This window comes from Lycorma delicatula, chromosome 8 (assembly GCF_047948215.1).
Source record: "Lycorma delicatula isolate Av1 chromosome 8, ASM4794821v1, whole genome shotgun sequence".
Taxonomy (NCBI): domain Eukaryota; kingdom Metazoa; phylum Arthropoda; class Insecta; order Hemiptera; family Fulgoridae; genus Lycorma; species Lycorma delicatula.
Genome location: NC_134462.1, coordinates 52,766,458 through 52,780,958, shown reverse-complemented (window position 1 = coordinate 52,780,958; position 14,501 = coordinate 52,766,458). Strand labels below are relative to the sequence as shown.

The window sequence follows — 14,501 nt, the reverse complement described above, 5'->3', positions numbered from 1 at the left end:
TGCAAACCGATTCTCGATTCTTTCGTTCAGTATAAAGAATCGAATCGAAGGCACGACTCGTTCACGATTCTTCGCATTACTTCTACAGGTTTAGTCTCATCGAAAAACAATTTAAAAAGATGGAGGTTAGCTATTGGTTATGTGCGATAAAGACGTTACTATTTGTTCAGTATTGCTACTCTCGAATACACACATTAGAAATTAAGGTAAGTTTGTAAGTAATATATAAACATATTAACTGATTAAATTTATTATCAGAGCATTACTACTTTGAATGTAATTTACCAGGTAAGGCGTAGTACTTCAAGGAAGTACATTGCACGATTGGAAATTTCATTATTTTTAGTATGAAACCATTGCTGTTGACTTTTGGAAATGGCTGTTGTTATAGTTGAAAATATTTATGTGTCTTGTAGTTCCAGTTTAAACCAGTCTTCATGTTTATCTCTAACTTCATTCACACCACTGTAACTGATGTGATTTTTTTGCCCCAGTTGTACATAAAAACAAACTGTCTTTTGAAATGGGATGATGAATTGTCAGTCATGTACTCATTTGTTTTTGGTAGCAAAACCAAGTGATCCCTTGTTAATGCGTAGCATCTATAATGTATTGGTAATTTCGTGTTTCTTAGTATTCAAATTACAATTTCAATTATGTAAGCTGAACTATTGGAAGGTAGCTTGAGACTACCTGTAAACTAGTAACTGAGTTGTCAGAATTTATTATTATTTTTTTTAATGATGTTGCAATATATGTGTTTTTTGTTACAGAATGATCACAGAAAATACATATCTGTCAGTAAATTTGGTTTCTATAAAGATGGAATATTAGCTGTTAATCTCAAAAATTTTCATGTTCAACCTCCTGGTGAAGATTATTTGGTAATTATTGATATCTTGAATTATATATATAAATTCATATTTTATTATTATTTAAAAAAATTGATTTCTGGGTGAATAATTCGAACTGGTTTCATATTCCAACTGATTCAGTATGTTGATTGCGTGGTATCATTTTAATCTGGTTAATGGACCAATTAATTTTTACTTGGTAATACAACAAAAAAATCTGTAGAGAAATTACATAGGTAGTACATAAGGTAGTGTACTAGACACTACCTTAAGACAACATTTTGACAGCTTTTGACACATTTTGTTGTCAATGAGTTTATTTTTAACAGCTTAAAAATTTCCGATAAAGTGATGAACACTGAACACATTTTGTGTTTCTCTTTTTATTCCTTGGATTGACCCTATAAATAATTATACATATAGCCTACCACCAGATTTTTTTCACAAAATCTTTAATATTTTTATTACTCTTTGTTAAATGCTGTTACCACAATTATTTAGGAGTGACCTTATATGAGCTGCAAGTCATTCTCAAATAACATAATATCAAGCCAGCCTTACTGTAAAAATGGGATGTGGATTTTTTTTGTGTTGCCTTTTTCATCAAGTCAAATGTACTGTTGCACATCAGCTTATCAAGCCTACTGAAATACAGATGTTATACATCCCAAAAAGTGACACCCTAAGCTATTCTACAAAGGAAAGTTTGTATAGTAATATTACCAGTAAAAGTAATTGATTAATACGAGAGCGGATCAAAAATTAATATAGTTTTGCCATAACACACTGTAAAAATACAGCAAAATACATTGTAAACATGTCCGCTCTGCTAGCAGTTTGCACCAAGGAGGAACAAAAAGAAGTGATTCAACTTCTCTGGCCGAAGGGTGTGAAAGGAGCTGAAATTTATCATAGACTTTTAACCCAGTATGAGGACAGTGCTTATCATGTAAAAGTGTTTTTTTGTGGATTGAGAATTTTAAAAGTGGCTGGATGCGTGAAGAGGAAGTAGGCAGTTGTCAACCTCCACTACGGATGACAAGATTCAGCAAGCTCAAGAGATGGTTCTGGCGAATATGTGAGTTACCATTGATGTAGTTTCTTCTATGAATTTGTCATGGTTATGCCTATCAAATCATCCACAACAAGCTCGGCTTCCATAAAGTCTGTTTTCAAAGAAAGTGTTCTGTTCTTGCATGACAACGTTTTCCCGCATACAGCTCACCACACTGTTCCAACATTCAACAAGTTAAATTATGAGTACTGGAACACCCTTCTATTAGCCCAAATCTTGCTCCCTTCAAATTTCATCTGATTGGGCTGCTCAAGTATGCTTTGCGAGGTTGTCAATTTTTCACAGACTTGGCTGTGCAGGAAGTGGTACAAAAGTGGCTTCGCGACCAACCAAAAACCTTCTTGGAAGGAATGTGCAAGCTTGTGGACCGTGGTCCAGGTGCATTGACATTTTTTTTTTGTAATTTTTAGAAATAAGTTATATTTTAGGGTTCATACTTATTGCTATTTGAGATTTGTGCACAACCAAGTTTTTCTTTATATTTTTAAGGTAGTTAAATTTTTCCAGTATTTAATAATCTTATTATGTTATACATTTTCTTATCCGTTTTCACCATAGTGAAAATCACAAAATGGCTCCTTTTAAAATGAGATGAACCAAAGTAATATTAGTGTAGGTATGTTTCATTTTATTTTTTTTATGAAAAAAGAAAACATGTCCCGCTCTGCTAGCAGTTTGCACCAAGGAGGACCAACAAGAAGCGATTCAAATTCTCTGGCCGAAGGGTGTGAAAGGAGCTGAAATTTGTCATAGATAAACAGGGCATGTAATCTGCCTTTCCTTTGTTGTGTTACTGGCGGAATCAGCAAGAGGAATGGAGATTATATTAAAAACACTATCTAAAATACTAACAAAACTTAAACTGAAAATTAATGACTAGAAGACAAAGATTATGATTGTAGGAATAACAAAGGAAGGTACAAAGGTTGATATTAAATTAGACAGTACTGTTGTATAGAAGGTTGACAGTTTTTGTTATTTGGGAAGCACCATCACTGGCGATAATAAATGTGCCACTGAAGTAAAAAGAAGAATAGCGCTGGCAAAATGAGTTTTCCAGGATACAAAGAATGTACTGACTGATAATCATATGAGTATGCAAATAAGGAAACAGTTCACTAAAATTTATGTCTGGAGTGTTCTAACTTATGGGTGTGAAACATGGATGCTTGGGAAAGCAGAAAGAAGACCACAGGAAGCAATGGAAATGTGAATTTGGAGGAGAATAACAAGAACAAGCTGGCTGGATAGGAAAAGAAATTATTAAGTGTTAGCAAAAGTGAGTGAGAAGAGGTCCTTGCTAAATGTTATATGAAGAAGAAGAAGAAGAGTGAAATTGATAGGATATGCAATTCAACATGACCAGTTCTTGACGAATTTATTTGAGGGCAAGGTTTTGAGTAAAATACCTAGAGGTTGACCAAGAGCAACCATCATCAATAATGTTAAAGAAGAGATGGGCCTTGGTTCATATAATGACTTGAAGAGAGAAGTGGAGATGAGAGTGACGTGGCTAAATTGACGAGGCGCAGCCTGTAGTGAATGATTATGATAAAAATATTGTTTTTGTAATTGAATATTTTTAAAAAGGTTCATGTCTTATAAATTTGTTCAAAAGAAAATGTTTTCTTGAAAGTTTTTATGTTTTTGTTCTCTTACTTTTTTCTCATGTTGGTCTCTATGGATTGCATTAAAAAATAACTGTTTTGCATTTTGATTCTGTTTCTGCTTATACTCTTTCATTTTTTGACTAATTTCATCCCTCTATTTTTAGGAAAATTCTCTTTGCTTTTTCCCTTTGTTTTTCCTGAAAACTCTTAAAATTTTTTATTTCAGAAATTATTTTGGCAAAAAGCTCTTCTTCATTTCTAATTTCTTTTGATCTTTTTCAATTTCTTAAAACTAGTTATACTGCATTTTTAATTTAGAAAGATAATGAAAGAGTTTTTGTTACTGTGTCGTCCTACATTCTTTTTAAGTGTCCATGAAAGCCTAATCTTCTTTTTCTTATAGTCTGTTATTTGTTCAAATTTTTGATGAAATTCTTTATTTGATCATAAGATATTTTGATTATTTTTACATTTAGGTCTTGAAATCTTTCTTAAAATTTTCTTTTCTTTTTTAATTATTTTTTACATTCTAGGTCTTTTTATTTCTATCATGATTTCTGCGACGTATAAATATTCTGGTGTAATGGTTGTGTTAAAATTGTCTTTAAGTTTTGCATTAAAAGAAAGGGATTTTTTGTTATACAAATGTTTTGTTAGTTTATTACCTTCTTCCATTGTATTTTGTTTCATTTCTGAATTGAATCTTTCCAGGGTGTTATAAAAATCTTTTAAAGAACTGAATTTTTATATGATATATGTTGATTTACTCATTTTATTGTGTAATCAATGTATCATTTTAGTGTGTGTGTGCATGCATGCACATATATGTGTGAACACACACACACTGTTATGTGCTTGTTGGCTTGCATGTGTATATGTGTATTTCTATTTTCATCACTGTTGTCTTTTGATCAGTAACTAACTATTTTATATATTCTAAATAGTAAGATATTGTTATAATTACTATTTTTTTTTTTTTATTTACAGTTTGGATTTACTTTAGATAAAGTCCAAAATGATGCAATGAATCCATACTTAGATGCACACCAAGAAAAATGTCCTTTGGAGCAAGCTCCAGATGAACATTTTAATACTAATTCAGCTGCTGTTGTACACTTTATTCTAGATTTGAAATCAAAACAGTCAGTAATAATTATTTATGATTTAATAAGATTGTGAAATAGCAGTCTTGTTTTAGATTAAGGCTTATCTTTTACAGCCATAAAAATAGAAAAACTGTAATCAGATGTAGTTATACATCATTAATATTAGTTATACTAATTAGTTATACATAATTAAATCATTGTCATATTATGACAATGATTTAATTATTGAAAATTATGTATTAGTATTTTTTTAACTGCCATTTAATAAGTTGACACACTTCTCAATTCCTTTATACATTTAGTAATATTTTAAGCTACAATTTGAAGATATAATCTATTACTTATCTTAATTTTTCATTGTAATCTTTCTGTGTTTTCTGTACTCTAATCTTCAACCATAGACCAAATTTCATTATAAAAAATTATATTACCCTAGCTGACCTATCACCATCACTCTTTATTTTAATAGAATTTCTCCCATAGAGTTCTCTAATTTATCTGCAAACTTGTTGACTTTCAGATCATATTTTGTCACCATTAAGTGCTTCATTTACACATTTTTTAAAAAAATTTCTTTTTGTTAAATATTATACAATGTTTGGTACTGTTTCTGCATGTAGCTTTCCTTAATTGTGGTAGTCCACATTGACTACTGATATATTGATCTCATATTTTATAATTTATCATGTTTTCAGTTCGTAATATAAAACTTGATCTGGTTTGGTATTTTTCTTGTACTATAAAATTCATATCATCATTATCAGTAAATTAATTGTAATTCGGTTTAGTATGTCGTAGTAATTTCTGTAATTAAACTTGGCTTCTATTATATCTGATTACTTTAATTTTTTAATTTTTTCCCACAGTGGATCCTATGACATTTTCAGCCAGAACAGGGGTTAGAGAATTGTTTTTATTATTTTCTTCATGAATTTTAATGTAGTCTCAAGGTTTAGAAACATGTAGAGAATCTTCCATACTTTAATATTACCGTACTCTATGATTTAAAATCAAATTATAATTATAAAATATTATTTTTAAATACCAATTGTTTTCATTGTAGATAAATGCAGGAACAGTGCAGTAGTACTCATTTAAACGTTTTTAATTTATGTTAATTGTACTCAGTAATGCTTTTTTAATTACTCATAATTTATTTTTTATTGTGGCTTAGCTCTGATTTTGTGAAATTTATTTTAATAGAATTTTAAAGAAATACAATGACTTGATTGTATGTTTGTTGCATCTTTAATATCAATTTGTAAATATTACAGCATGATTTTCAGTTATTAATTGCTTTATTTCATGACAGTTTAGTTCTTATGTTTTAAGACGGTTGCTTGTGCCTTTAGGTACTGTTCTCATTTTGTACCAAAATATATTTTTTTTAATAATTATATATATATATATATATATATATATATATATATATTTATTGAATGAAATTAATTTCAGTACACATTATTTTCCCATGCTTATTAAATTTAACACTTTTTGTCTTTAACTTTCCTTTTTCTTGGAATGAATTATGAATTTAGATTTGCCTGATATTTTGTCATTTATGATTTTGCACACAGTTCTCTCAAAAATGCAGTTGAATGTAAATTAAAAGATTAACTAGTCTTTAAGATATAACTATATTTAACTGGCTACTTTCACCAGATATAAGGTGTACAAAAAGAATTTTTATACTAATGAATCATAAATAAAATAAAAGAGTAACTCGTTAACAGTTTTCCCTACTAGTGTTTAATGTGAGCCACTTTTCATCACATGGCACATATTCAACTGATAAGAGAGTTTGTCCCATACTTTAACCAGCTTGTTTGGAGTAGTAGAACCAACAGCTGCTTCAATTCTGTGTCTCTAATCTCGTTGATCAAAGGCAGCAGGAGCTGTTATAAAACAAGATTTTTTATAAAACTCCCAATGTATATAGCATATTCAAATAAGCAACTCTTGTTACACATGCTTCAGAAAAAAAAAATGGCCATACACTTGCTGACTGGTATTAATTACAGAATATAATTAATTTTGGGGAGTCCCTTTTGCATTGTAAGAGTTCGTGGGGGCTTTCTGACCTCTAGTAATGAACATTATGTATTTTATCTTTTCCATTAAGATGAAATGTTGACTCATCATTAAACACAAGAAAGTCGTCATCTTCATGCTGCAACATTTTGATTGTTCAGCATAATTGATAGGCTTCAAAGCCTGTAACAGCTGTAAACACTTACATGTGAGCAAAGCATTTATTGAAACTTTCTACCCTGTCATCACTGGCATTGCTAGTTTGTGGCTGGTGTTCCTTCAACAGATCTTTTTGGAAATACTCCCTGACATATTCACCATTCTCTTCAGACTCCTTTGATCATTCTGTATTCTTCTCTTTACACAGACATTCAGTTGTTTAAAACTGATTATACCATTGATGAATGATATTGTCACTTTGGAGGATTCACAATAAAAGGTTTTCTATTCAGGAGTCACCAGCTTTGCTGTCATGGTGCTTCAAGCGGAAAGATAGAGAGTCAGTCTGCGGCCATGTGTGTAACTAAAAATGTCTTTTTTGCTGTTTGATATTAGGCTTAAATCAATACTGTACATCTCATCCAAGAAATATAACAAGTTAAAACCAATATCTTGTATTCTTTTTATAAGTGTTCTGGGTTATCTGGTTATAAGTGTTGTGAGCCACTTTAAACTGTTGAACACTAATTAAGTACTGTCCACAGCAAGCAAACAAGTCAAAGTTTCCTTTTGCACTTCCTTCTTCACCTTTTTCGACCACAGCATTCAGTTTCCTATAGGTATCTTACAGCATTCCCTTTGTGATATTATTACATCTTCAATACACTCATACATCTCTTCATAATTCGATGTTGGCATATATGTGTGTACTATAATTAAATCTTTTGGTAACATTCCAATCCTTAACAATATTAATCTATCATTTGTGTATCATAAGTTCTCTACCTGTTTTGTTTCTTTATTCCTCACAATTATTGCCATTTTGTTTTTTCTTTCTTTTTTCCAAAATAGAATGTGATAACTTCTTCAATCCTCATTTCACCTGTCCTTCATGATTAGGAACACTACAAAACAATTCCATCCTAACATATTATATAATGAAACAATTAAAAGTTTTTCTGTTTAATTTAAAAATCAAACAAAAGATTATGCTTAGTAATACTATGTAATTGTACATTTATGTAATTTTTAATTGTAATTTTATTTTATTTTCTGCTAGGCTGCATGTTAATTGCAGTAAGGAAATGAGCAATCTTCATATTTATAGAAAGCATTCATTTGCACCTGCATTAAGAGCTAAACGTGATTTATCGAGTGACCAAACACCAATTGGTAATCGTAATAAACAAACCATGTTGTCAAAGAAGTCAGATGGTGGTAGTGGTGAGTTCATTTTATATATATGTATGTTATTATTATTATCTTTTATGATCACATAGGATCACTTCAGTTAGACCACATTATCCAAGTCTCTTCTATGGAACATTGCGATCCTCCCAGCATGTTTAGGTAGATTTCATAAGAGAGCTACCTATTGTAATGGGTACCATGATTAAAGTTCGGGAAACTTTTGACATATCTTTGCATTTCACTTCCCCCAGACTCCAAAACCACCATCAGTTCAAAAGTTTATATATATATATATATATATATATATTTTTTTTTTTTAAATCGATCCTTTTGAGAATATACATACAGAGAATGAGGATGACACAATCATAAAAGCTGCTATAGAGATAGCAGCACTACTTTAGACACTGATAATTCATAATACTTAACTCTATACAGTCACATAACTTTGGCTAGCTAGTCCACATGGATTTTTGTTTTATTTTTGTTATTGTTTTGAATTTTGAATTTAATTTAAATTTAAAAAAAAATTTGAATTTAGAAATTTTTAGTTTTAATTTCTGTTTAGATATTTGGTAAAGGATTTTAACAATTTTAAATTTTATGTATAGTATAGGTTTTGTAATTTCAATTTTAATGTGTAACTTGGTATGAATGATTTGAAAAATTATATAGAGCAACTGATGATGCGAGGGACTCGCAAAAGCGCTCGTGCTTGAATTATGGAATAAGGTAGGTGTCATCTTATTTTATTTTATTATTCTGTACTTAGATTGATTGTATTAATATTTTTTTTTGTCTTCAGTCATTTGACTGGTTTGATGCAGCTCTCCAAGATTACCTATCAAGTGCTAGTCACTTCATTTCGGTATACCCCCTACATCCTACATCCCTAACAGTTTGTTTAACATATTCAAAACATTGACTGCCTACACAATTTTTTCCTTCTACCTGTCCCTCCAATATTAAAGTGACTATTCCAGGATGCCTTAATATGTGGCCTATATATAAGTCTGTCTCTTCTTTTAGCTATATTTTTCCAAATGCTTCTTCATATATTTGCCACAACACCTCTTCATTTGTCACTTTATCCACCCATTTGATTTTTAACATTCTCCTATAGCACCATGTTTTAAAAGCTTCAAATCTTTTCTTCTCAGATACTCTGCTCGCCCAAGTTTCACTTCCATATAAAGCGACACTCCAAACATATACTTTCAAAAATCTTTTCCTGACATTTAAATTAATTTTTGATTTTTTTTGAACAAATTATATTTCTGACTAAAGGCTCGTTTCGCCTGTGCTATTCGGCATTTTATGTCGCTCATACTTCGTCCATCTTTAGTAATTCTACTTCCCAAATAAGAAAATTCTTCTACCACCATAATCTCTTCTCCTCTTATTTTCACATTCGGTGGTCCGTCTTGAATGATTATTTCTACTACATTTCATTACTTTCATTTTGTTCTTGTTTATTTTCATACGGTAGTTCTTGCATAGGACTTCATCCATGCCATTCATTGTTTCTTCTAAATCCTTTTTACTCTCAGCTAGAATTACTATATCATCAGCAAATCGTAGCATCTTTATCTGTTCACTTTGTACTGTTACTCCGAATCTAAATTGTTCTTTAACATCATTAACTGCTAGTTCTATGTAAAGATTAAAAAGTAATGGGGATAGGGAACATCCTTGTCGGACTCCCTTTCTTATTATGGCTTCTTTCTTATGTTCTTCAATTATTACTGTTGCTGTCTGCTTCCTGTAAATTTTAGCAATTGTTCTTCTATCTCTGTATTTAAACCCTAACTTTTTTAAAATTTTTAACATTTTATTCCAGTCTACGTTATCGAATGCCTTTTCTAGGTCTATAAATGCCAAGTATGTTGGTTTGTTTTTCTTTAATCTGAGGCCTAAAATTCCTTCCCTTGTCTCTATACTTTTCCTGAAACCAAATTGGTCTTCTCCTAACACTTCTTCCACTCTTCTCTGAATTCTTCTCTACAGAATTCTAGTTAAGATTTTTGATGCATGACTAGTTAAGCTAATTGTTCTATATTCTTCACATTTATCTGCTCCTACTTTCTTTGGTATCATGACTATAACACCTTTTTTGAAGTCTGACGGAACTTCCCCTTTTCCATAAATATTTATTATCTATTCCATCTATTCCAGGAGCCTTTCTGCCATTCAAATTTTTTAATGCTTTTTTAAATTCAGATCTCAGTGTTGTTTGTCCCATTTCATCATTTTCAAATTCTTCTTCCTTTATAACACCATTTTCTAATTCATTTCCTCCGTATAACTCTTCAATATATTCCACCCACCTATCGACTTAACTTTTCATATTATAAATTGGAGTACCATCTTTGTTTAACACATCATGGGATTTTAATTTATGTACCCCAAAATTTTCCTTAACTTTCCTGTATGCTTCGCCTATTTTACCAATGATCATGTCTGTTTCCACTTCTGTACACTTTTCTTTAGTCCAGTCTTCTTTCGCTAGTTTGCACTTCCTGTTTATAGTATTTCTTAATTGTCGATATTTCCTTTTACTTTCTTCATCACTAGCATTCTTATATTTTCTACGTTCATCCATCAGTTGCAAAATATCATCTGAAACCCAAGGTTTTCTACCAGTTCTCTTTGTTCCGCCTAAGTTCGCTTATGCTGATTTAAGAATTTCCTTTTTAACATTCTCCCATTCTTCTTCTACATTTTCTACCTTACTCAGAGCTTTTGCAATGTTCTTCTCAAAAATCTTCTTTACCTGCTCTTCCTCAAGCTTCTCTAAATTCCACCAATTCATCTGACACCTTTTCTTCAGGCTTTTAAACCCCAGTCTACATTTCATTATCACTAAATTATGGTCGCTATCAGTGTCTGCTCCAGGGTAAGTTTTGCAGTCAAGGAGTTGATTTCTAAATCTTTGCTTAACCATGATATAATCTATCTAATACCTTGCAGTATTGCCTGGCTTTTTCCACCTGTATATTGTTCTATTATGATTTTTAAACTGGGTGTTGGCAATTACTAAATTATACTTCGTGCAAAACTCTATAAGTTGGTCCCCTCTTTCATTTCTTTTGCTCAGCCTGTATTCACCCACTATATTTCCTTCCTTGCCTTTTCCAATGCTTGCATTCCAATCTCCCACTATTATTAAATTTTCATCTCCTTTTATGTGTTTAATTGCTTCGTCAATTTCTTGTGTACAGACCCTACCACATTATCATCATGGGCGCTTGTAGGCATATAGATGTTAACAATCGTTGTTGGTTTAGGTTTTGATTTTATCCTTATTACAGTGATTCTATCGCTACACATTTTGAAATACTCTATCCTCTTCCCTATCTTCTTGTTCATTATGAAACCTACTCCTATCTGCCCATTATTTGAAGCTGAGTTAATTATTCTAAAATCACCTGAACAAAAGTCGTTTTCGTCTTCCTTCTGAGCCTTACTAATTCCTACTACAACTACATTTATTCTATCCATTTCCCTCTTTAATTTTCTAACTTACCAACCTTTTTTAAACTTCTAACATTCCACGCTCCGACTCGTAGAATGTTATTTTTTTATTTTCTGGTGACCCCTTCCTTAGTAGTCCCCACCTGGATATCCGAACGGGAGACTAGTTTACCTTCGGAATATTTTACCAAGGAAGGCACCTCCATCACTGCTATATGAAAATGCAGAGAGCTACATTTTCTGGGGAAAAAAAGCAGCTGTAGTTTTACATTGCTTTCAGCTGCGCAGTACTCAGAGTGATGTTGATATGGCTGTTTAGGTCGTCCTGATTTATGCCCTTAACAACTACTGAAAGAGCTGCTGCCCTCTTTCAGGAATCATTCCTTAGTTTGACTCTCAACAGATTCCTCTCCGATATGGTTGCACCTTCAGTCCAGCTACTCTGTATCACTGAGCAGTCAAGCCCCCTCACCAACAGCAAGGTCTCATGATTCATAGAGGGAGGATTAATATAATATATATATATATTTCACTTTCTTATGGACACGATAACTGCCGTAATTTTGCGCCAATCACTTTCAAATTGATACATAAAATGTAATGAGCAAACTCTCGGTCAAGTTCGTTTATGGGCAAAATTGGACCATGGGGAGCTTTTTCGAAAAAACAATATTGCTATAACTTTCTTGTTAAGTAAAATATCAAATTCGTTTAAAGTTCCTACTATTCTTTGGATAAGGGCCTGTAACTTATGTAAGTAAAGTTTTTTGATATCACCAACCATTGGCCAGGGGGTGGAAAAAATGAGGTTTCGAAGACAAAAAAAACATACCTCCCTTAATAGACACAGTATCAAATATGTTTAAAATGGTTGTTAGTCCTCTAAACATTACCTAAAACTTCTGTCTGAAACAATTTTGGATATGACCAGCCCTTATAGCAATGGATGACCAAAATGATGTTGGAATTGTATGAAGATGGTGCTTGTCATATGCTAAACATGTAACCACCATTGTCATATTTAGTAAATTTGAAGTTTTTCTTAACTTTAAGGTGGAAATCTTTTTTATCCCTACTTAGCACCGGTGAAATCTACCTCTGCCTTCCAGCATGCCAAAAGGGTTTTTTTTCATATGTTCTGATCTTTATGCCCTTTCTAGTGTTGAAAATGTGTGCATTGTTAGGACTTTCTTGTGAGTACGAAGCGAGTGTTTTTGTTCTTGATTTTCTTGTTTAATTTTATGTTAGCTGTGGTGTCTTTTGATGTAAGGCCAATTTCCTTTCGATCCTCTCTTATTTCTCTGATCTATCTGCATCCTGTTTTGACATTTTTTGAATTTAGATTGTACTGTAATAGCTGTTCAGAAGTCTTAAATCTTGCATCCTCATTACATGTCCAAAGAACACTAGTCTTCTCTTACTACATATTGTATCAATGATGGGTGCTAACTCTTTGTACATGACTGTTGGGCACAATTCACCACTGCTCATCTTTCTGGTACTTTTTACTGATGTAGTTTCTTCCAATTCATTAAATTTTTTGGAGTCTGTCTGTGATTGATTGTTCCTTCTGGTGGAAGAGTGTTTCTGATGCGTAAAGTGGCTTCTGGTTTTATAACTGTGTTGTAGTGTCATATTTTGGGTATTTTGTTATGTATTTTTTATTGTAAGTACAGGTTAATTTTCTACATAGGTATGTTAGATGGGCATCGATTGTTTCTTGGAACGAACATTGATGTTACCGTTGGTAGGTTTATCTCTGCCAATGTTTGTAATTGGAAGGTTGTTGATGATAGCTTGGATGATCAACAATCGATTGTCTATGAGATTGCTGGTGGCTTGAGTTAGCACTACAGATATAACATTCCAGTTCAGCACGGTTGTTTCCTGCACAGATGTTCGGACTGGAAGAAATTTGTTGATTTACTTTCAACCAGGCTCCGAGTTTTGGATTGGAGTCTGAATGTCTTGGATTTGGAAGATTTGGCAGTTGGTTTGTCGGTGGTTTTTCTTGATACCGCTGAGTGTTCAATTCCCTGAAGTTCCGGTTGAGAGAGAATTGAATCATGGTAGATAGGGAGCTGTCCGTCATGAAGAGGGTTTTTTGTCATTTGTCATTATATATATAAATAAATAAACAAAATAAAAGTGCAGTTCAATATATTTATCTAGTGTTTTTTTTAGTGTGTAGTATAATTTTCATTAGTCGTATTTATTTTGATTTTCCAGTATATTCAAATATCACTTTCTGGTTTTAGTGGCATGAAGCCACTCTTCAAGGAACAAATTAAAAGAGCTTGATTGGCCAGGTAATTACAGTTATAAATCAGTTTGAGAATTTGTTGGATAGTATTAAAAAATAGATTTGGTCAAACAGATCGCTGCTCAGAAATTGATTACATAGATTCTGTTATTAAGGTTTCATAATGAAGAGATTAAGAAAAACTGTCAGTTATTGGATTTAAACCATTTCAGAAAGAGTGAACTAAATTACAAGAAATTGAGGAGGATATATTTTGTATTAAAATTTTATTATTATTTTTTATATGATTTAAAAATAAAATTTTAACTGTTACGATATTCTTCTTCTTAGATTAATTTTTTACTACTTTATGCTGTTTTCTTTACCGAGTTGAATGTATATACTCTTGTATATCATAATGCCAGCCACTTCAAACTGCAGGAAATGTTCCACCCTTTAAGTGATCCTTCACTTGCATCACAGGTATTGGGTGTACAATGAACGTTATGAATCTCAGAGATAACTTTTATTAATGTCATTTGTGCTTCAAATGCTTTTTACATCAGTCGTAAGTACAAAAATCTGAGAATGAGATTATAAAAAAACTACTTTTTTTTACTGTCAGCAATTCTCACATTATTTTTTTAATCTACATTGATTTCTATTAACAATTTTATTTTTTAAAGATGATAATACTTTTGTTTTAATTGGCCAAAATATTCATAAATTAATTTTTAACCATGCCTCTTCAGTTTTTTC

At 31.7% G+C, this 14,501-nt stretch overlaps 1 protein-coding gene across 2 annotated transcripts in view; it reads left to right on the top strand.

Annotated features, from left to right (window-relative positions):
- LOC142329278 (protein GPR107) overlaps nucleotides 1–14,501 on the top strand; it is a 128,988-nt gene continuing 114,487 nt past the window's right edge. Inside the window, exons 1-4 of one of the 2 annotated variants that reach the window (XM_075373714.1) lie at nucleotides 1–206; nucleotides 774–884; nucleotides 4,527–4,681; nucleotides 7,896–8,059. In XM_075373714.1, the coding sequence (XP_075229829.1) occupies nucleotides 120–206; nucleotides 774–884; nucleotides 4,527–4,681; nucleotides 7,896–8,059 (517 nt within the window). In that variant the 5' untranslated portion in view covers nucleotides 1–119. The remainder of the gene's footprint in view (nucleotides 207–773; nucleotides 885–4,526; nucleotides 4,682–7,895; nucleotides 8,060–14,501) is intronic. The other variant, XM_075373716.1, reaches the window with a different exon arrangement.